This window comes from Chiloscyllium plagiosum, unplaced genomic scaffold (assembly GCF_037043375.1).
Source record: "Chiloscyllium plagiosum isolate Xiang-an unplaced genomic scaffold, Cpla_swu_hap1 HiC_scaffold_2, whole genome shotgun sequence".
NCBI classification, from domain to species: domain Eukaryota; kingdom Metazoa; phylum Chordata; class Chondrichthyes; order Orectolobiformes; family Hemiscylliidae; genus Chiloscyllium; species Chiloscyllium plagiosum.
The window spans coordinates 125,182,181-125,209,035 of NW_028270140.1; the positions used below are offsets into that span (position 1 = coordinate 125,182,181).

The following is a 26,855-nucleotide window of genomic DNA, read 5'->3' on the forward strand; positions in this document are numbered from 1 at the left end:
TTTCTGAACCCTTTAAAGCTTCACAATGTCTTTCCGATAGGAAGGTGACCAGAATTGCACGCAATATTCAAATAGTGGCCCAACCAATGTCCTGTACAGCTGCAACATGACCTCCCAACTCCTGTACTCAATACTCTAACCAATAAACGAAAGCATAATTTACGCATTCTTCACTATCCTATCTACCTGTGACTCCACTTTCAAGGAGCAATGAACTTGCACTCCAAGGTCTCCTTGTTCAGCAACACTCCTGAGGATCTTACCATTAAGTGTATAAGTCCTGCTAAGATTTGCTTTCCCAAAATGCAGCACCTCGCATTTATCTAAATTAAACTCCATCTGACACTTCTCAGCCCATTGGCCCACCTAATCTGAGGTTACCTTCTTCACTGTCCAGTAGAATTCCAATTTTGGTGTCATCTGCAAACTTACTAACTATACCTCTTATGCTCACATCCAAATCATTTATATAAATGATGAAAAGTAGTGGACACAGCATCAATCCTTGTGGCACACCACTGGTCACAGGCCTCCATTTTGAAAAACAACCCTCCACCACCACCCTCTGTCTTCTACCTTTGAACTAGTTCTGTATCCAAATGGCTAGTTCTCCCTGTATTCCATGAGATCTAACCAGTGTCCCATGGGGAACTTTGTCGAATGAAGTCCATATAAATCACATCTACCACTCTGCCCTCACCAATCCTGTTTGTTACTTCTTCAAAAAACTCAATCGAGTTTGTGAGACATGATTTCCCACGCATAAAGCCATGTTGACTATCCCTAATCAGTCATTGTCTTTCCAAATACATGTGCATCCTGTCCCTCAGGATTCCCTCCAACAACTTGTCCACCACTGGTCTGTAGTTCCCTGGCTTGTCCTTACCACCTTTCTTAAACAGTGGCACCACGTTAGCCAACCTCCAGTCTTCCGGCACCTCATCTGAGACTATCGATGATACAAATATCTAAGTAAGAGGCCGAAGAATCACTTCTCTAGCCTTCTCAGAGGCTCCTCTTCCATTTTGGACAGTCTTGGGACAGTGATTCCCAGGTGTCTTTGAAATGCCACACTTTGCCAGTGAGGCCTTGAGGCTAAGACTGAAGCACATCCTCAGTCCACCTGGGGCTTGCTTACCATTTTGAAGCTAGGAATGGAGCATCTGCTTGGGGAGTCTAGTGTCTGTGTTGCAGATGAAGTGCCCAGCACATCATAGCCAATCAAGGGTGGTCACTGCCTTGATGCTAGGCATGTTGGCCTGGTGGAGGATACTTGTGTTGGTGCATCTTTCTTCCCAGCTGATTTGCAAGATCTTGTGCAGGCAGCCTTTGTGGTAATACTCCAGCGCCTTCAGGTGCCTGCTATAATGTATGAATGTAAAGAAGGTAAAGAGTCATTTCCTATATGGATGATGATTATTTGGACAACACACACAGTTCATGTTGTTCTTTGAGGTAGACAAGCAGGAAGCTGGAAGAACACAGCAAGCCAGGTAGCATCATGAGGTGGAGAAGTCAACATTTCAGGTGTAATCCTTCTTCAGGACTGGGGGTAGTGTAAGGGAAGCTGCAGATAAAGGTGGTGAGGTGGAGATAGGTAGAGTACAACTTACTTGGTTGATTGGAGGGATGAGTCCGTTAGATGGCTGACAAGAATGGGAGGGAGGAGGAGGAGCTGGGAAGGGTGGTTACATGAAATTGGAGAACTCAATGTTTTTCTTTGAGGCAAGTTGCCACACAGGAAGATCATCCAGATAGTCATCAACTGACAAGAATGTTGGCCTGGTTGAGGATGCTGGTGTTGCGCATCTTTCTTCTCAGCTGATTCCTTGGACAAGTAGTTAAGAGTGAGAGACTAGAACACCTGGTAGTGAATGGTAACGTTGAGGGCAGAAAGTACTGGTTAGGTAACCACATTACAGGAAGGGCATAATTGTTCTGGAAAGAAGATAGAGAAGATTTGCAAGAATGTTGCCAGGATTGCAGTTTTGAGAAAAGATTGGAATTGGCTACGGTTATTTTCCTTAAAGCAGAGAAGGCTGAGAGAAGAATGCCAATTCAGAATATACCAGGCTATTCTGGCAACATTTAATCAGCGTAGTTTTTACTGAGGAGTGACCTTTATATAGGTTTATAAAATCAAGATAGGTAAATAGCCAAGGTCTTTTTCTTAGAGTGGTAGAGTTATTGATAGGGTAAATAGTCAAGGTCTTTTTCTTAGAGTGTGGGAGTCTAAAACTAGAGAGCACAGGATTAACATAAAAGGGGAAAGAGTTAAAAAGGATCTAAGGGTAATTTTTTTCACACAGAGGGTGGTGCATGTAAGGAAAAAACTGCCAAAGGAAGTGATGGTGACAGTACAATTACAACATTTAAAAGGTGATTGGATGGGCATATGAACAGGAAGGATTTACAGGGAAATGAGCCAAATGCTGGCAAATGGGACTAGGTCAGATTGGGATGGCTGGTTGGCACAGATAAGTTGGACCAAAGGGTCTGTTTCTGTGCTGTATGGCTCTGACTATAATAGGCATTCTGGATCTATTATTTATAACCCTACTTTGCTTCTAATGGACTGGGTTTACAGATGTAAGCATTGTCCAGCATTTGTTGTTCATCCTTAATTTTCCTTGAGAAGGTGTTGGTGGGGAAATTTCTTCATTTGCTGCAGTTCTTCAGGTGTGGGTACATCTATAATGCTTCTAGAAAGAGAGCTCCAGGATTTTGACTCTGTGACAGTGAAGGAGTGATAACATGATTGCAAACTGAGATGGTGTTGGCTTGGAAGAAAACATACAAGTGGTTATGTTCCCATACACCTATTGTCCTGATCATTGTAGAGGTCCAGAGTTGGAAGTTGCTGTTTGAAGGAATTTTGGTGAATGGTTGCGGTGCATTCCATATATGAAACATGGCTGCCATTGTGATGGTAGAGGGCATGCCAGTCAAGCTGGATCCTATCAATCTTGCGTGTTACAGGAACTACACATGTCCAGTCAAATGAAGAGTATTCCATCACATTCCTGACCTGAACATAGTGGACAGGCATTGGGAGGACAACTAATAAATGTTTTACTGCAGAATTCCTAGCTTCTGACCTGACATAAGACTTTCATCTGAAGCGGTCTTGTGTTTCCATGAAGACTGACCCTGTTGCCCATCTCCAGAATTTTTTGTTCAGGTTTTGGACTTGCATCTAGCATTCTTTTTTTCTTTCTGTTGGAAAAATAGAGCACTGGAGGTATTATTTCTTGATTTGAGTTGTCCTCAATTTCAGTTTAATGAAATAATACCAGCAACAAAACCCATGTTGTTCAGCACTGTAAAATTACAAGATATGCAAGTTTGTTATAATGGTCCATGTAAATGATTAAGTAATTGTTAAAATTAGACACTGGGAGGGCAGTTGAAAATTAAATTCAGTAATCCTTGTATTCTGCCTTGGGAGATGATGATCTGGTAGTAATTTAATGATTTTGACCTAACATGGGTGTGAGCAACAAGTGAACAAACAGCTGTGATGCAATTAATCGATATTTTCTCAGCAACCTGTTCAGAGATGTCTTGACACACCTCTGACACAGGTGGGACTTGAACTCAGGCCTCCTGGCTCAGAGATGGGAATACTACCACTGCACCACAAGAGTCACACCCAATTAATAGCATTTACTCCATACATTGTAATTAATTTGTGGGAACTATTGCCAGCAAAGTAAATTTGACATTGAACAACTGAAAATAGAAGAATCGTAAATGGTTTTGACTCTGTCACACCATTTCTACTATAAAGCAGTACTTCTTTTAACTTAGTCACATACACCAAATGTATCCATACTGATATTCCTACACATAAGAACTTAGGGGTTTGAGTGTTTTATTTATATTTCTTAATGATAAAATTATACATTAACAGTAGGCACTTGCAGACTCCCGAAAGTAAATAAACAATATTACATCGTTAAATGGTTTGATATGTTTGACATTCAAACCTAAAATGCTTAATGTTAGCATTTGTATTTACAAGAAAATTAGGTACTAAAGTGGGGGTAAAAGGAGAAAGGAATCAGTGAAGTAAATTAGCATCCATGATATGGAGATCATTTTGGACAGCAGGTTATTTAAATTTTGAATGTCTTCCAGATGGTATTCAGCACTGATCAGAAAGCTGATTGATAATTTGGAATTCTACAGAGTAATTTAAATAACCAAATCCTTTAAAATATTTGTTTTACAGTTTTATATTACATGAATATCAAATACAGATGTTAAACTTTCACTGCAACATATTAAAAGTTGAATGTAAAAGACAGCTATAAAAAGAAAATTAATATTTTTAATATTTAGCAGAAGTATTCACTGAAAGGAGTTCAAAATGTAATTTGTCTCATTTGTAGAAAATTGTAGAGAAAATAGGCAGTTTAGTGATGGTATGAATACTTGGCACATTAAATTGAGACTCGTTTTGCTCTTTGCCATTGAAAGCAATTGCAGAAAATCAATTGCTCGAATCTGCTTCGTCAAGTGGATTATTCTCAAGCTGCAAAACAATTTCTTTTAATTCGGGATCCTTGGCCCAGTTCACTCCACTGGAAAGAATAACACCCTGTTAAAATAAAGGTCAAGATTCTGATTACTTTTAATTAACAAAAATTTAAGAGATTAGTATTTAAACTGTTTTACACATTTCCACCAAAAAGTTAAAAATGTAGTTCCCCAGTAATGTAATTAATATTACTAATGTAATTAACAAAGCTTTATGAACCATTACAGTTCGTGTCCAGGAAGTTAACCACAGCTGGAATTTCAACAGAGACACTGCAACTAACTTCTGGAGCAGACCAGAACCATTATCAAAGTTATTGTCCTTCAGCTGATATTAACAAAAGATTGTATCCGCTTTGAATTAAAACAGAAAATAATGGAAATGCTATTCAAGACAGGCAATATCCATGGAAAGGGTCAGATAGGGTTAACATTCCAGATTGATGACCTTCTGTCAAACCTATAGATTGTACACAAGTACAGCCAGTGTGGAAGAATGGAACCAAGGGGAGAAATATGTAATTAGGTGGAGGACAGGCAACAATCAAGTAGTGAAGTGACAAGATATAAAGCAATAATACAAATAGGATTGTTGTGCCCTTGTGGTATCCCAACATTGAATCACAAGAGGAGAAAGTGAGGACTGCAGATGCTGGAGATCAGAGCTGAAAATGTGTTGCTGGAAAAGCGCAGCAGGTCAGGCAGCATCCAAGGAACAGGAGAATCGACGTTTCGGGCATAAGCCCTTCTTCAGGAATGAGGAAAGTGTGTCCAGCAGGCTAAGATAAAAGGTAGGGAGGAGGGGCTTGGGGGAGGGGCGTTGGAAATGCGATAGGTGGAGGGAGGTCAAGGTGAGGGTGATAGGCTGGAGTGGGGTGGGGGCGGAGAGGTCAGGAAGAAGATTGCAGGTTAGGAAAGCGGTGCTGAGTTTGAGGGATTTGACTGAGACAAGGTGGGGGGAGGGGAAATGAGGAAACTGGAGAAATCTGAGTTCATCCCTTGTGGTTGGAGGGTTCCCAGGCGGAAGGTGAGGCGCTCCTCCTCCAACCGTCGTGTTGCCATGGTCTGGCGATGGAGGAGTCCAAGGACCTGCATGTCCTTGGTCGAGTGGGAGGGGGAGTTGAAGTGTTGAGCCACGGGGTGGTTGGGTTGGTTCTCCCAGAGGTGTTCTCTGAAACGTTCCGCAAGTAGGCGGCCTGTCTCCCCAATATAGAGGAGGCCACATCGGGTGCAGCGGATGCAATAGATGATGTGTGTGGAGGTGCAGGTGAATTTGTGGCGGATATGGAAGTGTCCCTTGGGGCCTTGGAGGGAAGTAAGGGGGGGAAGTAAGGAATCACAAGATCTGGGTTCAAATTCCACCTGCTCTGGAGGTGTGTCATAACATGTCTGAATAAGTTGATAACAAAATAATTAATAATAAGGACAGAATATGTCTAGGGATTAGAGACATCTTAACATTAGAGATCAATACATGAATGGAATCTGTACTAAAGGAGAGATTGAAGAAATTCTAAAAATATGAAATACATTCACGAATAGTCAGCATGGAATTCAAATTGGGCCAGTGGCTAAGGAATGGCAGGACTTTAATTTAGATAAATGCCTGGTATTGTATTTTTGTAAGGCAAATCGTGCAGGACTTACACAATTAATGGTAGGGGAGTGTGATCAAATAGAAAGACCTAAGGGTACAGGTGCATAGTTCCTTGCGAGTATCGTCACAGGTAGACAGGGTGGTGAAGGAGGCGTTTGGCACACTTACCTTCATCAGTTAGAGTATTGAGTACAGAAGTTGGGAAGTCGTGTTACGGCTGTACAAGACATTGATAAGGCCCACATTTGGAGTGATGTGGACAATTATGGTCACCCAGCGAAAGGAAAGATGTTATTAAATTAGAAAGGGTGCAAAAATTAAAAATTTATAATGTTATTTCTGAAACTGAAAGGTTTGAGTTATAAGTAGTGACTGGATAGGCTGTGACCTTTTTCCCCAGAGCATAGGAGACTGAGGAGTAAGCTTACAGAATCACAACGGGCATAGATAAGGTGAATAGCCAAGGTCTTTACCCCAGAATAGAGGAGTCCAAAATTAGAGGCCATAGATTTAAGACATGGGGGAAAGATTTAAGAGGGACTACAGGGGCAACGTGTTCCAGATACAGGGCGGTGCATAGCAGTGAATTCAATTATAACATTTAGAAAACATTTGAACGGGTACATGGATAGGAAATATTTAGAGTATATGAAGCCAACGCAGGCAAATGGGACTAATTCAGTTAAGGAAACCTAATTGGCATGGATGAGTTGGGCCGAAGGGTCTATTTCCATGCTGTATTACTGTCTGACAAGTAACTCAATTTAATTCTTTTCAGAAAACAATAGTGCACAGACAGTGGGAATAGAGTATATGTAATTTATTTGATTTTCAAAATGTCTTCAAGATATCCTACAAGAGACTAATGAATGAGGATCAGAGTAGATGGAATCACACGGAAACAATTGGCAGAATGGATCGGTAGCTGACTTCAAGACAGAATGCAGACAGGATGAGCATATGGTAGCTATTCAGAGTAGTTGAGAAGGGTGTTCCATGAAGATCACTGCTTGAACCATGTTCATATTTATATTTAAATTTTGAATATTGAAATCAAAACCTCCCCATTCCTTAATTTCCAGAAGACACAAGTGAGGTGGAGTATATTCAAAATGAAGAAAGACTAACATATTGCAGATAAAATTGCAAAATGGGGAAATAATTAGCTAAAGAAGTTTAACACATAAGTGTGAGAAAATACTTTAAAAAGAATAGGGAAGTCAATTATTCATAAGGAGTTGCACCAAGATAGCTTTCCACACCTGCAGAAAGGGCAACATAGTGGCTCAGCGGTTAGCACTACTGCCTCACAGCGCCAGAAACCAGAGTTCGATTCCAGCCTCGGGCAACTGTCTGTGTGAAGTTTGCGTATTGTTCCTGTGTCTGCTTGGGTCATAAGCAGGTGAGGTGAATTCGCTATGCTAAATGGCCCATAGTGTTCAGGGATGTGTAGGTTAGGTACATTGGTCAGGGGTAAATGTATAGTAATAAGGGCTGAAAATGTGTTGCTGGAGAAGCGCAGCAGGTCAGGCAGCATCCAGGGAACAGGAGAATCGACGTTTCGGGCATAAGCCCTTCTTCAGGCTTATGCCCAAAACGTCGATTCTCCTGTTCCCTGGATGCTGCCTGACCTACTGCGCTTCTCCAGCAACACATTTTCAGCTCTGATCTCCAGCATCTGCAAACCTCACTTTCTCCGTATAGTAATAAGGGACAGGGTCTGGGTGGGTTTCGGTTCAGTGGGTTGGCAACATTCCTTTCTTCCTTTCTTCACGATGCTAACAAATATGTTGAGTGTTTTCAGCACGTTTTTGTTCATATTTTAGATTTTCAGTATCTACAGTACATTGCTTCCTATTTGCATATAGCAATGGCACAGGTTGTCCTTGTGTCCCAGGTAACCTTCTTCCATAAATCAATTCCATCAAGAAAGATTAATTGATTACTTCCCTCATGATTATTTGCAATGACTGATGTGTGAAAAATGAATGTTCCATTTTTCTATGTATCTCTAACAGCATTTTTAATATAAAATGATTTAAATGTTTTGAAATATTTGCACAAATTGTGGCAGTATATAAAGGCAAGTTTTTGCTGAAAATTGACCAGTCTTCCAACACTTTGATTGAGGTTTAACAATTGCTAGCCTATGATATAGCCCTTATTATTTTCGAACACTAAGCTGTACAGCACAAGAAGAAAATTGCTGAAAACGTGATCTTGTGTACAGGACCACAGACATAGCATGACTATCTGGTGCAACTCTGGAGGGAGCCCACTGTCCATGCAAAGCAGTAAACTCACTCAGAAAAGGAGGCAGGAACATCTTAACACACAAGCCTGATCCCTCCAAGATTAATATTTAAATATATAAAGTCAAAGTATGATACTATAAATTAGTTTAAGTTGGTAAATATTGGCAAAATCTACCTGCAAAACCTTCTGAATTAATGTCACCATTTTCACGTGTTCCAGCAAGTTTTTTTGTGCACGTTTTGGAAGCTCATTCTCCAGTTGTTGCAGCAATTGTTGCTGCTTCCTCTTTTCAGCTTTCATGTCCTGCAATACAACTTGCATCTTTCGTTTTAATGCTAAATTAATTAAAAAGAAAATTGCATCACTCTTTCAGTTTGTGGAAGATTAAGGATGTATGCATAGTTCTGTATTTAAATTTTGAGAAAACTGTACTATTTCAAACACATTTATCTTGTAACATGTTCAAATGCTTGTATACTATTGTAAATTTTGGTTGAGTAAAGGATGCACTGGCAGGTTAGGTTGAAGTCAATGATATATTGACAACTTGTATATATTCTTGTTTGAGTTAGCTTCCAGACCAAAAAAAAATTTAAAATCAGAATCAGGTATAAATGTTATGCCCCAGATAGCCAACATACACATTTTAGTAATACAGCATATTAGTAGCCTAAAATAAATTTTACAAAGTATTCACATTTATACTGCAATAGGAAACAAATGTATCTCTACTGCAATTACTTAGCCTCTGCTTTTGAACTTCAAGTACTGCATTCTCCAAAGTGTGAACTTCCTACAATAAAAAGATTTTACTTCAGAATCTTATGTTTAATGTTATATGTTTACTGTTACAATTTTAATCAATTAAATGAAGTAAAAAAAACATAGCAGCTCTTGTTTCTTGTTTGCTTATATTAAGGAATGGATTGCTTCCCACTTCAGGCTCTGTTTGCATTGAGTAATCTGAGGTCAGATACAATATAGCCTTGTGCCTCAACAATGTGTCTCAGCACCAATGTCAACTTGGCTTCGAGAAATGATCTTGTCTCACCAAACTGTCTGAACGTTTTTGCACAAAGTTGATGCATTCAAAAGGCCTTTGATAAAGTGCCACATAATTGGCCACTAAATAAGACGGTGGGTCTGATGGAATAATGGGGAGACTTGGGGTTGGATAAATAACTGGCTTAATTCCCCGAGACATAGTCATGGCTCTGCACAAGGATGTGTTATAGAGTCCATAGAAATAGTTGTTAGAACCACTGTTCTTTATCACCTTAATGGTCTGGGTAAAAGTTGTCAAGGAACCATTCACAGATTTGTTGATCATACGAAGAGGTGTAGGAATATTAAAACATTTTGTAAAAACTGTATTTCCAGTGGACCAAGTTGAGCACAGAAGGGAAGGGGAGTGAACGAAAAAATACTTTTTGGAAGTATCTTCAAATAATAAAACAACACAGAATATTGGCAACAATATTCAACCACAAAAAAACAAGCATTATTAACCATACAAGACTTACTTTCTGGGTTGTTATAATCTCAGAACAAAGATCTAATGAGTGCTTGATTGTTTCCATTATCAACCTAAAAAGAAGTGATGATTTATGAAAGAAAGCAGAAGGCTGGAGTTGCACACTACCATAAATATTAAGCTTAATTATTTTAACCAAACGGTGAAGATAGGCATTAAATGGGAGCTGTACTAATACAAAATATCTGTTTGATAGTCCAATATAGCAGGTAAATTTCAGACTAGCAATGATTAAAACAACTTGAACAGGCCTGTAGGGGGTTAGCACAAACTAGCAGATTTCACAATCAAGCATTAATTCGATGTAGTTTTCCTGGTTCTTGTCATTTCCTTATGCTCACATCCACCAAAGGTGTGAAACATGCTATGAGAAAAAAAACTGTGGATACTGGAAATCTGGAACAAAAACAGAAATTGCTGGAGAAATACCAGGTCTGGCAGAATCTGGGGAGAAAAAGAGGAGTTAATGGGTCACCTGAATCATTAACTCTACTTTCTCTCCCCAGATGCTGCCAGACCTGCTGAGGTTCTGTTGGCCAGCATTTATTGGTCATTCCCATTCCCTGGATAAGGTAGTGGTGAGTTGCCTTCTTGAAGCACTGCAGTTCTTGGAGTATACCCTTTTTAAGGAAGAGATATCTCAAATTTTGACCCAGCGACAATCAATTCATAGCGACACAGTCAGGATGGTACACAACTTGGAGAGCACTTTGCAAGGGATAGTGTTTCCCTTCATCTGCCACCATTGTCCTTTCAAATGATAGAGCTCAAGGGTTTGGACGAAGCTGTCGAAGGGACTTAGGTATGTTGCTGCAGTGCACCTTGTAGGCTGCACACATTACTGCCATTATACAACATTGTTAAAGGTGGCAAATGGTGAAGGTAGTGGACAGGGTGCCAATCATGCAGGTTTTTTTGTCCTGGATAGTGTCAAGCTTCTCAACTGTTAGGGGAACTATACTCATCTGGTTTAATGTTAGCAGACTAAATCCCAACATGACAGATGTTGAAACTGAAATTCAATAAAATCTGGAATTAAAAGCAAGACCAATATCAACCAAGTAACCACTGTTGATTACCACAAAAATTTCTATTTCACTAAAGTCCTTTAGGAAAGAAAATCTGCCATCCTTATCTGGTCTGGCCTACATGTCGCTCCAAATCAACAGAAGCGTGGATGACCTCGCATACAACTCAGTTGTACCAAGCCACTACTAAGTGTAAATTAAGGAATAAAACCAGATGGATTACCTAGCAATTATCCAGAGACTAGCATTAACAATTCCAAATGCAGGCTTATTGGCCCTGCAAAGATCTCCTGACCAACATCTGGGTGCTTATGCCAAATTTGACTGCTGATCGACGGCCTGACATAAAGATACTCAAAGAATCATACCGTACAAACAATTTCCAATCATTATCCCGAGTATGACTATGTCAGGCTGTTGCTTAACTTGTCTGAGACCACACTCCAAATTTTGGCACTAGTCTCAGATGTTAGTAAGGAGGACTTTGCAGAGTCAACATGGCTGTTGTTTCTGGTGCCTTAATAGATGCCAGGTGATCCATCTGATATCTTTCCAGTTTTCCTTTCTAGCATTTGATAATTGAATAGTTTACTAGGCCAATTCAGAAGACAGTTAAGAGCCAAGCACATTGCTGTGGGTCTCGAGTCACATGCAGGCCAAATTGATAAGGACAGCTGTTTCCTTCCCTAAAGGACATTAATGAACCAGATGGGTTTTAAGCAACATACTGACAATAGTTTTATAGTCATTATTAGACTTTGAATTCCAGATTTCTTTTATGGAATTCAAATTTACTATTTGCTATGAGGGATTTGAATCCAGGTCCCCAGATCATTACTTAATTCTCTGGATTATTAGTCCAGCGACAACACCTGTGCCATCACCTATAAATTAATTGTAGTTATAAGGGGAGACTTGAATTCACTAGAGATTGGGAAATCAAGAAAAATGTGAAAACTATGAATTGATATTATGGAAAACTAGTAAAAAAAGCCTATACCATAAAAGGTACAAAGGGGCAAGCCTTTATACCAGAGGATCAAAGTTATTCTGCAGCTTCTCAAAACCCTGGTTAAACGCACTAGGACTACTGTTAGCAGGTCTGGCAACCATACCTTAAGAAGAATATACTAGCCTTGGAGGGAGTACAATGTTGGTTTATAAGAATGATACTTGGACTTCAAGGATTAAGTTATGAGGAGAGATTATGCACATTAAGCCTCTTTTCTTTAGAATTTAGATATGGTCAAAATCTTCAAGATATTAATAAGAAAAGACAGGATAGATAAAGAAACTTTTATATTGGTTGAAGATTCTAAAAGATGTTAGGAAGCATTTCTATACACAAAGGGTGGGAAAGGTTTTGAACTCTCTTCTACAAACAGGATGCTAAATCCATTGATAGAATATAGAACAGTACAGCACAAGTTCAGGCCCTTTGACCCACCATATCTGTGCCAACCATAATGCAATTCTAAACCAGTCTCATCTGCTTGTACCTGATCCACGTATCAAGTTCCTGTTCATGTCTCTGTTTAAATGCTTCTTAAATGCTGTTATTGTATCTGCTTCTACCATATACCTTTGCAGCATGATCTAGGCACCTACCACTATCTGTGCAAGAAAATGTCCTTGCACATCTCCTTTAAACGTTTCCCTTCTCACCTTAAACCTATGCTCCTTGTCTTTGACGTTTTCACCCGAGAAAAAGACTCTGACCATCCACTCTAACAATGCCTCTTCATAATTTTATATACTTCTATTAAGTCCCTCAGCTTTATTAAGTTTAAATCGGAGATAGATTTTTTTTTTAAATCCTCCACATCATTGTATTGTTCATCTCAAATATAACATGGCCACATATGTAGATTTCCTCTTTAATGTTGAACTTCTTCAGGAAATTTGTCACAGCGCCTTTATTATCCAACATATTCTTGATCAGTTCATTTGCAGGCTTACATGATACCTTAGTCAACGAATGCAGTTTAATGTTAATAAATGTGTGGTTATTCACTTTGATGGCAAGAACAGAAAGGCAGATTACTATCTAAATGGAGTCAAGTTAGATAAAGGGGAAGTACAACGGTATCTAGGTGTTCTTGTACATCAGTCAATGAAAGCAAGCATGCAGGTACAGCAGGCAATGAAGAAAGCTAATGGTACGCTGGTCTTCCTAACAACAGGAATTGAGTATAGGAGTAAAGAGGTCCTTCTGCAGCTGTACAGTGCCCTGGTGAGACTGCATCTGGAGGATTGTGCGCAGTTTTGGTCTCCAAATTTGAGGAAGGACATTCTGGCTATTGAGGGAGTGCAGCGTAGATTCACGAGGTCAATCCCCGAAATGGTGGGACTATCATATGTTGAAAGATTAGAGCGACTGGGCTTGTATACACTTGAGTTTAGAAGGATAAGAGGGGATCTGATTGAGACAAATAAGATTATTAAAGGATTGGACACTCTGGAGACAGGAAGCATGTTTCTGCTGATGGGTGAGTCCAGAACCAGAGGACACAGTTTAAAAATAAGGGATAGGCCATTTAGAACAGAGTTGAGGAGAGTGGTGGATATATGGAATACTCTGCCCCAGAAGGCAGTGGAGGCCAAGTCTCTGGGTACTTTCAAGAAAGAGATAGATAGAGCTCTTAAAGAGAGTGGAATCAAGGGTTATGGGGATAAGGCAGGAACAGATAGTGATTATGGATGATCAGCCATGATCATAATGAATGGTGGTGCTGGCTTGAAGGGCCGGATGGCCTACTCCTGCACCTATTGTCTATTAACAGTCGAGAATCTACAAATGGCAAGTTACTTTGTTACATTAGATTTCATTTTTGTTGGATTCACTACAGATACAAGTCACAGAACATTTACCATTCATTCTAATCTCAAACTTTGGCTGAAAAGAATTCTAAATGTAACTGTGTAAAGGTCCTAATCATAACGTACTTTTTATAAAGATTGTTTGGTTCTCCTTATTCTTCTAAACAAATTTTAGTTGACTGTTCTTTCTTCTTAAAATATGTAAATCATTCGGTTTGTTTCAAGTTAACAGTGCCAAATTTAACTTGAGCAACTATCAGGGAAACACCCACAAACTAAGGAGCAGAAGTCTGACTTGAGAACCTACTTTGCCTTCAATACAGATGAATACAACAATAGAGCATTTACTAATATCTATGCACTCAAAATACTCACTTCCCTTCTTCATCATTCTTCTGCACTGCTTCACGAAGTGCATGTGTGAATTGAAGCCTATAAACCAGCAAAGGAAAATAACAGCTAGTTACTCAAATATGTTTTTTTCCTTTTTGATTACCAAAGCTGAAAGATGGGCAACTGAACATTGGGATCCTTCTACCTGTACAATGCGGTCCACATTGTGTTATAATAAGGTGTTCTCAAAAGCATCAAGCTAGAATGTTCAAGTAAACAAAAAGTGAAGACAATTGTCTCAAGTAATGTGAATATACTTGTACAATCAATGAGAGAGGGTGGATGCAAGCTTTGAAAAAATGATTTTTACTCCTTGCCTCAGTCTTTGTTAGAGATAGGATGTTCTGAATTCGAGTAACACCAGCAGCAACTGACTTTTTGTAACAACTTCAGGAATTCTTCTAGGTAGTGAATAACTATATGAGATGATGGTACTGGGACAGTCTTGGTGTCTTCAACATCATCAACCTATTCAGCTTTCTGGATGTCTTTAGGGTTTGGATTGGACAATATTCAGCATCTACCATCATCTTGATGGTAGATTCTTGGGAGTCAATATTCAATTATGTATCGATACAGCCTACATACTAGTTGGCTAGTACAGTTCTACTGTCAAATAAACTCTCGTTTTCACTTCTCCAATGAACTTTGAAATCCTCCACATCATTGCTGTTGTTTATCACAAATATAACATGGCCACATATGTAGATTTCTCTTTAATGTCGAACTTCTTCAGGAAACCTGTCACAGCGTCTTTATTATCCAACATACTCTTGATCAGTTTTCTTAAATTTGAAGGCACATATGATACCTTAGTCAATGAGTTGAAATTCTGACATTATGCAATGTGTGACTAAGTTTTCTGGAATGGATGGGTAATGTGGTTGTCCTGCAGCAAAAACCCAACTTTCATAGTTTATTCTGTTGGAGATGTTTATAAATTTGACATGATTCAAGGTGAGGTTAACCTTTGGTAATGACAATATCATCTAGGGCTTTGGCACTGCACAAGTAACAGCATGACAGGGACTTTAGACTTATAGGATGGAAGCATGGTTTGGCAAGTTTTAAATATGACAAATGGAGGCAGCTTGTGTAGATCAATTTTGTGGCAACAATGAAAGAAACACTTCTTTACTTCAGTCAGAAATGATCACTGGCAAGGTCAGCATTTGTTTCCCATCCAAATTGCTCTTGAACGGAGTGTATTTCACACCATTTCAGAGGCCAGTTAAGAGTGAAATGCAGTATTAATAGGCTAAAGTTAGAGAAGGAAAAGGATGGAAGATTTCCTTTTCTAAAAGACATTTGTAAATCAGATTTTTTTTTCCAGCAATCCATGATAGTTTCAATAATGGTGGCCAGGAACCAACTTTCAATTTCACATTTACATTCCATCAGATATCATAGTGGGATTTGAACACATGCTCACAGCATTAGACTGAGTCTTCTGATTACTACTCCAGTGACATTATCATTTTGTAAATGACTTGAGTTGTCTGCAAACTTATTCTTCTCTTTGAAAATGCCATGTCAGGTCTTGAATCGTGGTAACATTTACTGGCTCCAAACTTCACAATGTCACTGCATTTCCACTCATTTGGAAGCAAAATGTCTTTCCCTCAGTTCAAATAATGACCAGAAATGGTACACCTTCACTTCTCTACTGGGTGAACCACAAGTACATAGCCTTGAAAGATGTGCTCTCAGCATGGAGCCTTCTTTATTGTTTGGCCAACTTCAGCAAACTCCATTGTCACTCTTAGTTTCTCTTCCTCTTTGAAGTCATCCATGAAGCTTTGGTTTACTGATCCCAATTTTTTTGGAATCAGATGCTTATGGAGCACTTTTCAATCTGGTTGATTTTCAGTCATAGTGATGTTGAGAGATTTTCTTTTCAATGTTTCAACACTCTTGATTTTTCATTGATCATTATATTGGTACAAGTGCAAATTTGACCAGTAATGACACAAAGTAAGATGACACCTTAAATAGTCACAAAGCTACCTTCATCAACTACTTTTAAATCATTTATGGAGCATTTATATTCCAAAGTTCTACAATTAATTCTGAAATGATAAATGTACATTAAAATTCACACTGTTAAAATGTCAGAAAAACTCATCTCGTTCACTTTATAGAAGTAAACTACCGAATTTACCTGGTCATGCCTACATGTGACTCCAGACCCACAGCAATGCAGTTGACACTTAACTGCCCTTCGGGCACTTAGGGATGGACAATAAACACTGTCCTGGCCAGTGATTCCCACATTTCATGAATGAATAAAATAAAAAGTTGCATTTCATGATGTCCCAGACTTTATTCACAGCATTCCAAAGTAATTCCTTTATTAAAATTTTCCAAGACATACAGGGATGATGCTCATCAATGTGGATTATTCTATTTTTTTCAGTTACTTGGCAGATTGATTCATCCACCTTAAGGCAAACATATCTAAGATTATAATTTACATGTTTAAGAGGAAGCTGAATATCTTAATTAAAAGCCTAATACAAAAGGAGGGTGAATTAGTATTGGAAAATGTCTATGGCCCACCTTGGAGATTCCAAGGACTCTGGCATGAATGAGAAAAATCAAGACAATCAAACACCATGTATCAGCCGCCACTACCTTTCCAATCTCAAAGGAGTTAATGGAACATAGAACATGGGACATTACAGCGCAATATAGGCCCTTCGATGTTGCGCTGAATTGTGGAACCAATCTGAAGCCCACCTAACCTACACTATTCCATTTTCATCCATATGCTTATCCAATGACCAGTTAAATGCCCTTAAGGTTGGCGAGTGTACTATTGTTGCAGACAGGGCATTCCACACCCCTACTACTCTCTGAGTAAAGAAACTACCTCTACATCTGTGTTATATCTATCACCCCTCAATTTAAAGCTATGTCCCCTCATGCTAGCCATTACCATCTGAAGAAAAAGGCTCTCACTGTCCATCTTATCTAAACCTTGGATTATCTTACATGTCTCAATTAAGTCACCTCTCAACCTTCTCTTTAACAAAAACAGCTTCAAGTCCCTCAGCCTTTCCTCATAAGACCTTCCCTCCATACCAGGCAACATCCTAGTAAATCTCCTATGAACCCTTTCCAAAGCTTACACATCCCTCATATAATGCAGTGACCAGAACTGTATGCAATACTCCAAATGTGGCCACACCCGAGTTTTGTACAGCTGCAGCATGACCCCGTGTCTCCAAAACTCAATCCCTCTATCAATAAAAGCTAACACATGTACGCCTTCTTAACAACACTATCAACCTGGGTGGCAACTTTCAGGGATCTATGTACTTGGACACCGAGATCTCTCTGCTCATCTACACTACCAAGAATCTTACCATTAGCCTTTTATTCCTGTTGCTCCTTCCAAAGTGAATAACCTCACACTTTTCCACATTAAACTCCATTTGCCGCCTCTCAGCCCAGCTCTGCAGCTAATCAATGTCCCTCTGTAACCTGCAACATCCTTCGGCACTATTCACAACTCCACCAACCTTAGTGTCATCCGCAAATTTACTAACCCATCCCTCTATATCGTGATCCAGGTCAATTATAAAAATGACAAATGACAATGGCCCCAAAACAGATCCTTGAGGTACACCACTCATAACTGAACTACAGGATGGTTATTTCCCATCAAACACCACCCATCTGCTTTCTTTCAGCTAAAATTTTGTTTAGATTTGGAATGACATCACAAACAAAGTGAAGTAACCAGAGCAAAAATGAAACCAGATTTTTTCGCACCTGTGAAGGGCCATTGTTTTGTGCTGGAAAGATATTGAAACATCTTCTAATTCCTTTTCAAGCGCTTGAATCCTGCAAAAGAGGTAAAAGAAAATAATTATTTCATTAATATTCCATCAATAACTTAAAAGGTATCTTGCCTTTTTTGATAACAAAAGTAATTGTGTAATGCGAGAGGTGAAAGATTTTTTCCCCATAAAGATTGGAAATTGAATCAACATACACTTCTTTCAGGTTGTCTTCTGATATAGCCTCAGTATTGGTTTCAGCACCTGATAATAAAACATCGATACCAGTTAATGTTGAAATTTAAAGTGCGTTAACATTTGTGTGCACAGAGAGAGAGTTATGAGATTTACATCACTGATGACTCAAGTTGCCAAGGGGTCTATACAAGGTTTTCCAGAAAAATGGATACCCAATAAACATAATCTGCTGATTCCTCAGAAACAATCCCAAACAAGCTGACACAACTCAACCAAAAACTATAGCCACATTTCCTTACATCAAAGACATATCAGAAATGAATTCCAGACTACTCAGACCACTTGGCATCATGGTAGCCCACAAGCCTACCAACACACTTAAACAGCAACTAATGAAACTAAAGGATCCATTAGATACTACCAGCAAAACTAACGTCATTTACAAGATACCATGCAAGAATTGTAAAAGAACACCACATCGGACAAACAAGCAGGAAACTTGCTAGCAGGATACATGAACACCAACTAGTCACCAAAAGACATGACCCACTATCACTAATTTCCATACATACAGACAAAGAAGGACACTACTTTGACTGGGACAACACACACCCTAGGACAGGCGAAACAAAGATGTGGGTGTACTTTAAGAGAGTTAAAAGCAGCAGAACTACCAGACACAGCACCAAGTGTTCTCAAGAAGGCAACAATGTAACACCTGCTCAAACAACTCAATTAGCTTGTTGCCTGGAGACAAAAACAAATTTGAATTCGGCCAATCTGTTTAAATTACACCCTGAAAAATATCAAACTCCAATCCAGTTTGAATTTAGCATATTGACAATCTTAAAAGCCAATGACAAAACCAATGCTTTGGGGTATAAGACCGGGGAAAATTAAACAGTTGAGAGGAGTACTGACAAGCTCAGCATGTAAATAGACTGCCTGAAAATAACTCTCTTAAAAATACCTTTTTGATCAGTAACCTGTGACACAGAAATTCCTAAGAAGAAGAAAAGAAGACACAGGAAGATCTGAATCGAAGCACGAAAGCTGCCAGGTTTTGAGTTAAGAAGCCTTGTTTTGTAAATCTTAATTGGGAGTTTTATCAGAATAGTATTATAGAAGGAAAGGTGAAAGATAGGTTAGAGGAAGAAATTGTAAATAGTGATTAGTTAATTTTTCTCTGTTTTACTTTAAATAAAGTTATTAATTTTTTCTTTAAATAGTTCTTGGCCACTCGTATTTTTACAGATTATTGCACGGGATAAATCTTTTCTGTGTTTTAAATTTAGCAGGAGGGTTTACCTCGTGTCGTAACAACACGCACGAGAATTCTTAGAGCTATGGCATTCTAACAAGAACTCCATCAATAAATACATTGATTGAGATCCTTCCCTTGAAAAAACGAACCGGAAATGACAACACCCACCTTAAGAAACCAGGACCTATAAATAGAGAGGTGGGACATACCACCAGCGCTTCACCGAAGACTCTCACTGATGATGTTACCTATTATGGTGATGAAACGTCTGAAAACAAATCTTCCAGCTCAGTGAGCTAACTTTCATACTTAGGATTGGTTAATTCTTAGAAAAGAAAACAATTGCAGGTCTCCTGGAATAACCAGGTGAGTGGGACTAGGCAGATTGTTCTTACAGAAAGCTGGTGAAGAAATAACAGGCCAAATGGCCTCTTTCTACATTGTAATCATTTTATGACTGAGACCAATTATCGAATCTGTTTTCCCAGATTGTCATTCAATAAATCAACTTGAATCTGGGATTTTTCTAGTTTTTACGGCTCAATTTCACATTAAAGCAAACTCTTTATGGCGAGAACTGCTTGGGTAGCCCAAAATAACTTGGAGTGAATTAATGGTTTCTCTTACTAATGTTATTTTTCAACGTTAGACGATCAAATATGGCCCATATGAGGAAATAAACCAACTTGTTGAAAGCATTATTCTATTATATTTCAAACACTGCATTTAAGACAAAGAAAGGACATTTACACTATTGAGCCCTCAAGCTCAATGTGTACCTAAATGACATATACAATTCATAAGCATTACAACCTTTTACCCGAGTCTCCAGTTCCACTGTTTGTTGGACTACTTGGTCCTTTAACCTAAAAAGAGAAAAAAACAGAAACTATAAGAATAGCAAATATTTTCTGTTCTTTGTACCAGAGTGACACAGGATAGGGAAGGAGATGCATGGAACCACAGTTGGTGGTTATTTTAATCAACTTGATAGGACATGCATCCAGGATAGGTGCAGCTTGAACCAGACTTTCTGGCACAGAGGTAGGGGCACTACTACTGCTCCACAACTACCCTGAGGCAGAATGATAAGGAAGAGATAGAGTACGTTTTTCTCTCCTTTTGGATATCATGTTTATGGTGAAATAGGAAACACCTGAGGCCACTGCCATGAAATCATTGTCTTACGTAGGTAATCTCTCCTTGGATCATAAATGAAGTATTGCCCATTTCAAACACTGCCTTAACCAATTTCTCCTTGCTTGCAAATTTGGCTCACTGCGGTTTCTTCTTTAAGCACAGAGTATGAAAAACACAGAATTACCTCAGACACTAAAGCAATTCATATCTAAATTCAGCAAGGACTGGACATTCTCCAGGCTTGAACTGACAAATGCTAAGTGACATTCATACCACACAATACCATGCAATGATCATCTCCAGCAAAATAAATCTAACCTAATAATTACTCCACAGCATTCAAATAACATAATATCACTGATTTCCCCACTACCATAAGAAAGAGGAACAGGAGTAGGCCATCTGGCCCATTGGGTGACTCTGCCATTCAATAAGGTCATGCCTGATCTTTTCGTGGACTCAGCTCCTCTTACCCGCCCATTCACCATAACTATTAATTTCTTTACTGTTCAAAAATCTATCTTTGCCTTAAAAATATTCAGTGAGGTAGCCTCAATTGCTTCACTGGGCAGGGAATTCCACAGAAACACAGCTCTTTGGGTGAAGAAGATCGTCCTTAACTCAATCCCTAAACCTGTTCCCCCTTATTTTGAGGCTATGCCCCCTTGTTCTAGTTGCACTCACCAGTGCAAGCAACCTCGCTGCTTCTGTCCTATCTTTTCCCTTCACAATTTTATATGTTTCTGTAAGATCCCCCAATATTGTTCAAATTCTAATGAGTATAGTCCCAGTCTACTTAATCTGTCCTCATAAACCAACCCTCTCAATCAATCTCACAAACCTCCTCTGCAACCCTCCAGTGCCAGTACATCCTTTCTCAAGTAAGGAGACCAAAACTGTACACAGTATTATAGATGTAGCCTCAGCAGCATCCTATAAAGCTCCATCCCTCTAGCAATGAAAGACAAGGGCAGCAGACATATGGGAACACCACCATCTTCAAGTTCCCCTACAAGCCTCCCACAATCTGACTTGGAAATATATCACCATTGCTTCACTGTCATTGGGTCAAAATCCTGGAATTCTCTCCCTAATGACATTGTGGGTCAACCACCACCTTTTCCAGGTCAGTTAGGGATGGGCAATATATGCTGGCCAGCCAGCAATCCCCACATCCTACAAATGAATACTTTTTAAAAAAAAAGCCTGCTGCATTTTTTTCTCCATTTAAACAATAATCCATTTTGCCATTATTCATACCAAAATGGATGACTTCACATTTACCAACAATGTATTCCATCTGCCAGACCCTTGCCCTATCTGCAAACTTTGACACTCTACACTTGGTCCCCAACTTTAAATCATCTATGTAAATTGTAAACAATTGCAGTTCCAACACTGATCCCGGAGACACACCACTAGCCACTGATCGCCAACCAGAAAATAACTCATTTATCTCTACTCTTTGCTTTCTGTTAGTTAACTAATCTTCTATCCATGCTAATACATTACCTTAACACTGCACAGATTTATCTTATGCAGCAGCTTTTTGTGTGGCACCTTGTTGAATGCCTTCTGACATCCATCGGTTCTCTGTCGTCCACTGCGCTCATAACATCCTCAAAGAATTCCAGTAAATTAGTTAAACATGACCTGCGTTTCATAAACCAAGCTGTGTTTGCCGGATTGGACAATTTCTATCCAGATGTCTCACTAGTTCTTCCTTGATTATAGCTTCAAGCATTATTCCCACTACAGAAATTAAGCTAATGGGCCTATAGTTATCCATATTTTGTCTACCGCCTTTTTAAACAGTGGTGTGACATTTGCTGTTTCCAACCTGTCAGAACTGCCACAGAGTCCAGTGAATTTTGGTAAATTACCACAAGTGCATTTGCTATTTCCCCTGCCATCTCTTTTAGTACTCTGGGAATCATTCCATCAGGGCCAGGGGACTTGTCTACCTTTAACCCCATTAATTTGTCCAACACTTCCTCTTTAATGATAACGATCATTTCTAGGTCCTCAACTACCATAGCCTCCTTGTCATCAATTATTGGCATATTATTTGTGTCTTCCACTGTGAACACCAACACAAAAATACATGTTCAACACCTCAGCCACTTCCTCATTTCCCATTTTTAAAAATCCCTCTTCTCATTGTCTAAAAGGACTAATGTTTACCTTAGCCACTTTTTTTTTGTTTTATACCTTTGGAGAACCTTTTGCTATCTGTTTTTATATTCTGAGCTAGTTTACTCTCATATACATCTTAACTTTCTTTACAGCTTTTCTTGTGGCTTTCTGTCAATCTTTTAAGATTTCCCAATCTTCTAATTTTCAACAAATCTTTGCCACTTTGTATGCATTACTTTCAATTTATTACCCTCCTTTATTTCCTTACTTATCCATGGCTAATTATCCTTTCTCCTACAGTCCTTCCTTTTCACTGTTATATATTTTTACTGAGCGCTGTGGAAAATCACTTTGGAATCCTCCACTGTTCCTCAAATTGTCCCACCATGTAATCTTTGCTCCCAGTCTACCTTAGCTAACTCCACCCTCATCCCATTGTAGTCTCCTTTGTTTAAGCACAAGACACTAGTATTGGATTTTATCTGATCACCCTCCATCTGTATTTTAACTTCAACCATACTGTGGGAGGATCCCTGACGATGAGATCATGAATTACTCCTGTCTCATTACACAGGACCAGAACTAGGATAACTTTCTCCCTTGTCGGTTCTATTACATACTGTTCAAGGAAACTATCGTGGATGCATTCTATGAACTTGTCGTCTAGACTGCCTTGACTAACCTGGTTTGACCAACCAATATATAGTTTGAAATCGCCCATGATAATTGCTTACCATTTTTACATGCATCAGTTATTTCTTTGCTTATTGCCCACTCCGTGACGTTATTATTTGGAGTCATTATGCCCGTTAGTGAGTTTTACCCTTTATTATTTCTAATTTCCATCCACATTGATTCAACCTTTCTCTCCAAGGACCTATATCATCTCTCACTACTGCCCTGATATCATCACTAAAAATCAGAGCTACACCACCTCCCTTTCTTTCCTGACTGTCCTTCTGAATAGTCTGATATCCCTGGATATTTAATTCCCAGTCGTGACCACCCTGCAACTATGTCTCTAATGGCCTCTAAAACATACCCATTTGGAATGATTTGCGCCATCAACTGATTTATCTTGTTTCAAATGTTGCAAGCATTAAGATAAAATACCCTTATGTTGGTTTATATGCTTTTGTTTTTTTAATGCTAACACCTCCACCAGGAGAACTTTTGTTTTTAAACATTCTCATTTTTTTTTCTGTCACTACGTGGTTTCCACTCATGTTAGTGCTGCACTGCTCAGCTGCTTCTTGCTTTTTATTTACTATCTTGATTCTCTTTTTCCTTAAGCGCTCACTCTAGCTAACTCAGAGCCTCCTTTAGGTTCCCATCCCCCCAACATCCTAGAAAGTACCATTAACCAGAAAATGAACTAAACCTATACAAATACTGTTGCTACAAAAATAGTCAGACACTAGGAATCTGCAGCAAGCAATTCACTCTTGACTCCCTAAACTTCTGTCCATTTACAAGGCACATGTCAGGAATGTGATGAAATACTCCCACTTGTGTGGATGAGTGCACCTCCAACAGCATTAAAGAAGTTTTATACAACCCAGAACAAAGCAGTCGACTTGATTGGCACCACATTTAGAAAATTCAGTGACAGCATTCACCACCTATAAAATACACCGCAAAAATTCACCAAGGCTTCTTAGACAGCATTTTCCTAACCAATGGGACAAAGGCAGGAGATACATGGGTACACCTCCACCTTCAAGTTCCCAAGCCAGTCAGCATCTGGACTTGGAAATATATTGACATCCCCCCCTCACCTTTGGCAGCATTGTGGGCTTATCTGCACCAAAAGATTGCAGTGGGTCAAGAGACAGCTGAGCTCCAACTTCTCAAGGGGATGGGTGAAAATGCTGGCCCAGTCAACAATGCCCTTATCCCATGAATGAATAATAAGAAAATTAACCCTGTTCTATGTGAATGAATTTTACATTTTACCAAGTTTTATTGAAGTCATGATCAAAATTAGCTAAAATAGAAATACTGCATAAGACATTAAGTTGAAGTTAGAACTGAAGGAAATGAAAATGTTTCCATTAACCAGCAAAACAAGGTGCTACAGTAGATTTTTCCCCACCAAACCCTGGATGGTGCCTCTCTCTGTATTTTATCCACTTACACAATAGTGCCTACCAGTAATCAGAATTAGACAGTTGTTTACTTAGCAAAGGTGTTCTTCAATTTCTTTGAAGATAACTTCAGTATAACGAAGCCTGACATAAATCTTAATTTATAGCTGACAATCTTTACCACATCATTTGTATGCCCAAATTTAGATTAGAAACTGATGTGTCATGCCATAATTATACTTTATCAAACGGACATATTTCCCTAAAAAAAACACATTAGATTTTTAAGTTGGATAGGCACAGTTTCTTAATACTTCCAAGGAAAATGCACCTTGATATAATAAATAAGCCATCTGCATGCAAAACTGATATTGTTTCCACATTAGGAGGTTTAACAGTCAGAAAGAGTGCTTGAAATGGTTTCATGTAATTGGTAAAATATTCAAATTGGAGAATTTTCTTTTAAATGTAGCAAGTTACGATACTTTTGGAAAGCAGTACATAAAGTTGTAGGAGAAGCAGATTTGACATAAACTTTCAAAATGGAACTGGTACGCATAGAAAGGAATAAAATTTGTAGAGATGTAGAGAGACCAAAGAAGTGAGATGAATTAGACAGCAATTTCAAACATAAGAATTTTGGACCAAAGTTCACTTTCTATGCCAAACGATTTAATGAACACAAGCTAGGAAAAGTTCAAATGAAGCTTTCAAGTTGGAATTTACCAGGAAATGAAATTAAGTTCTAAAATGTAAATTCCAAAATATTTTCAAAATATATTTCCTGAACATAAAATTTTCATTATTATTATTCTAATGACTTCATAGCAAAAGTATATTCTAATATTTTTACAATGAAAAAATGTTGTAGAAAATTAACCATACTATACATAAATGCACAGCTATTACTCACCACATGAGGTGTAAAATGGAATTCATTCCAACAGGATGTTTTTGATCAACTGCTGGTGCTACATGGAAGTTGTCAAGTGCTAACTGTCCAAGTTTCATGCAGGAAGAACCAAGCTCCTGAAGAACTTGTGTGTCTGCTTCAGAACTGATAAAAGAGAGAACAAATATCACAAGATTGAAAACCAAGAATATGAAATTTTTAAGAATGCAGAGTGAATCACAATCAGTTTTTGTGGAAACTGAGCATTTCCTAATTAGGAGGATAGAAGAAAAGGTAGTGAGCTACCATTCTACAAATTCTAAAAGTCATGCAATTGCTGGATATGTGAAATAGAAGATGCTTGTGTAGAAGCATGCACTGACTACCAGTGTTGAAGGGTATTACTCATCAGATATTCACCAAAAAAAAACTGGAGACAAGGAGACTGTGGTGTCCTGAACATAACATCAGCTGCTTCATTAATAGCATTCCCTCCATCAGAAGGTCAGAAATGGTGATGTTTGCAGTGTTCAGTACCACTGATGTCACTTCAGGTGCTGAACTATCACATGCCAAATGTGGCAAGACCTAGACATATTTACGTTTGGGTGTTAAGTGACTGATAACATGTGCCACACAGGTGCTCTGAAGAGAAATTCTAAACATCTCCCCTTGACATTCAATGGCATTACCATCATTTACTATTCCACCACCAACATCCTAGAAGGTTAACCTTGACCAAAAATACTTCCTCTATTAACTGTATGTTAGATGCTGGTAATTTTGTGATGTATAAGCCAGCTCTGGCCTCTCCAAAGCCTGTTCACCATCGACAAGTTAACATTTTGAACACAATAGAATGTTCTCCACTTGTTGGATGAGTGCATCTGCAAAAATACTCAAGGAGCTCAATACCACAAAGAACCAAGCTTATTGCACACCTCATTTACTATCTTAAACACATTCTCTCTCTGTCACTGACATACAGTGTACCATCTACAAAATGCACTGCTGCAAATTGTCAAACCTCCTTTGACGGCCCCTCTAAATCAGTAACCTCTACCGGCTAGAAGATCAAGGGCAGTAGACTCATGGCAACAACTCAGTCCACAAGCTTCCCTCCAAGCCACACACTATCTTGATTTGGAACAACACTGTTGTTCCTTCACTATTAGAACATAGA

General features: G+C 38.8%; 1 protein-coding gene across 3 annotated transcripts in view; it reads right to left on the reverse strand.

Annotated features, from left to right (window-relative positions):
• Positions 1-3,857: 3,857 nt before the first annotated feature.
• The window catches only part of cenph (centromere protein H), a 78,450-nt gene continuing 55,452 nt past the window's right edge, over positions 3,858-26,855 (reverse strand). For all 3 annotated transcript variants that reach the window (XM_043706588.2, XM_043706597.2, XM_088000582.1), the window contains exons 2-10: positions 25,694-25,837; positions 20,231-20,283; positions 18,171-18,219; positions 17,948-18,019; positions 14,153-14,209; positions 9,919-9,982; positions 9,137-9,188; positions 8,570-8,730; positions 3,858-4,603 (exon numbers count right to left, since the gene is read on the reverse strand). In XM_043706588.2, coding sequence (XP_043562523.1) covers positions 4,496-4,603; positions 8,570-8,730; positions 9,137-9,188; positions 9,919-9,982; positions 14,153-14,209; positions 17,948-18,019; positions 18,171-18,219; positions 20,231-20,283; positions 25,694-25,837 — 760 coding nt within the window. In that variant the 3' untranslated portion in view covers positions 3,858-4,495. The remainder of the gene's footprint in view (positions 4,604-8,569; positions 8,731-9,136; positions 9,189-9,918; positions 9,983-14,152; positions 14,210-17,947; positions 18,020-18,170; positions 18,220-20,230; positions 20,284-25,693; positions 25,838-26,855) is intronic.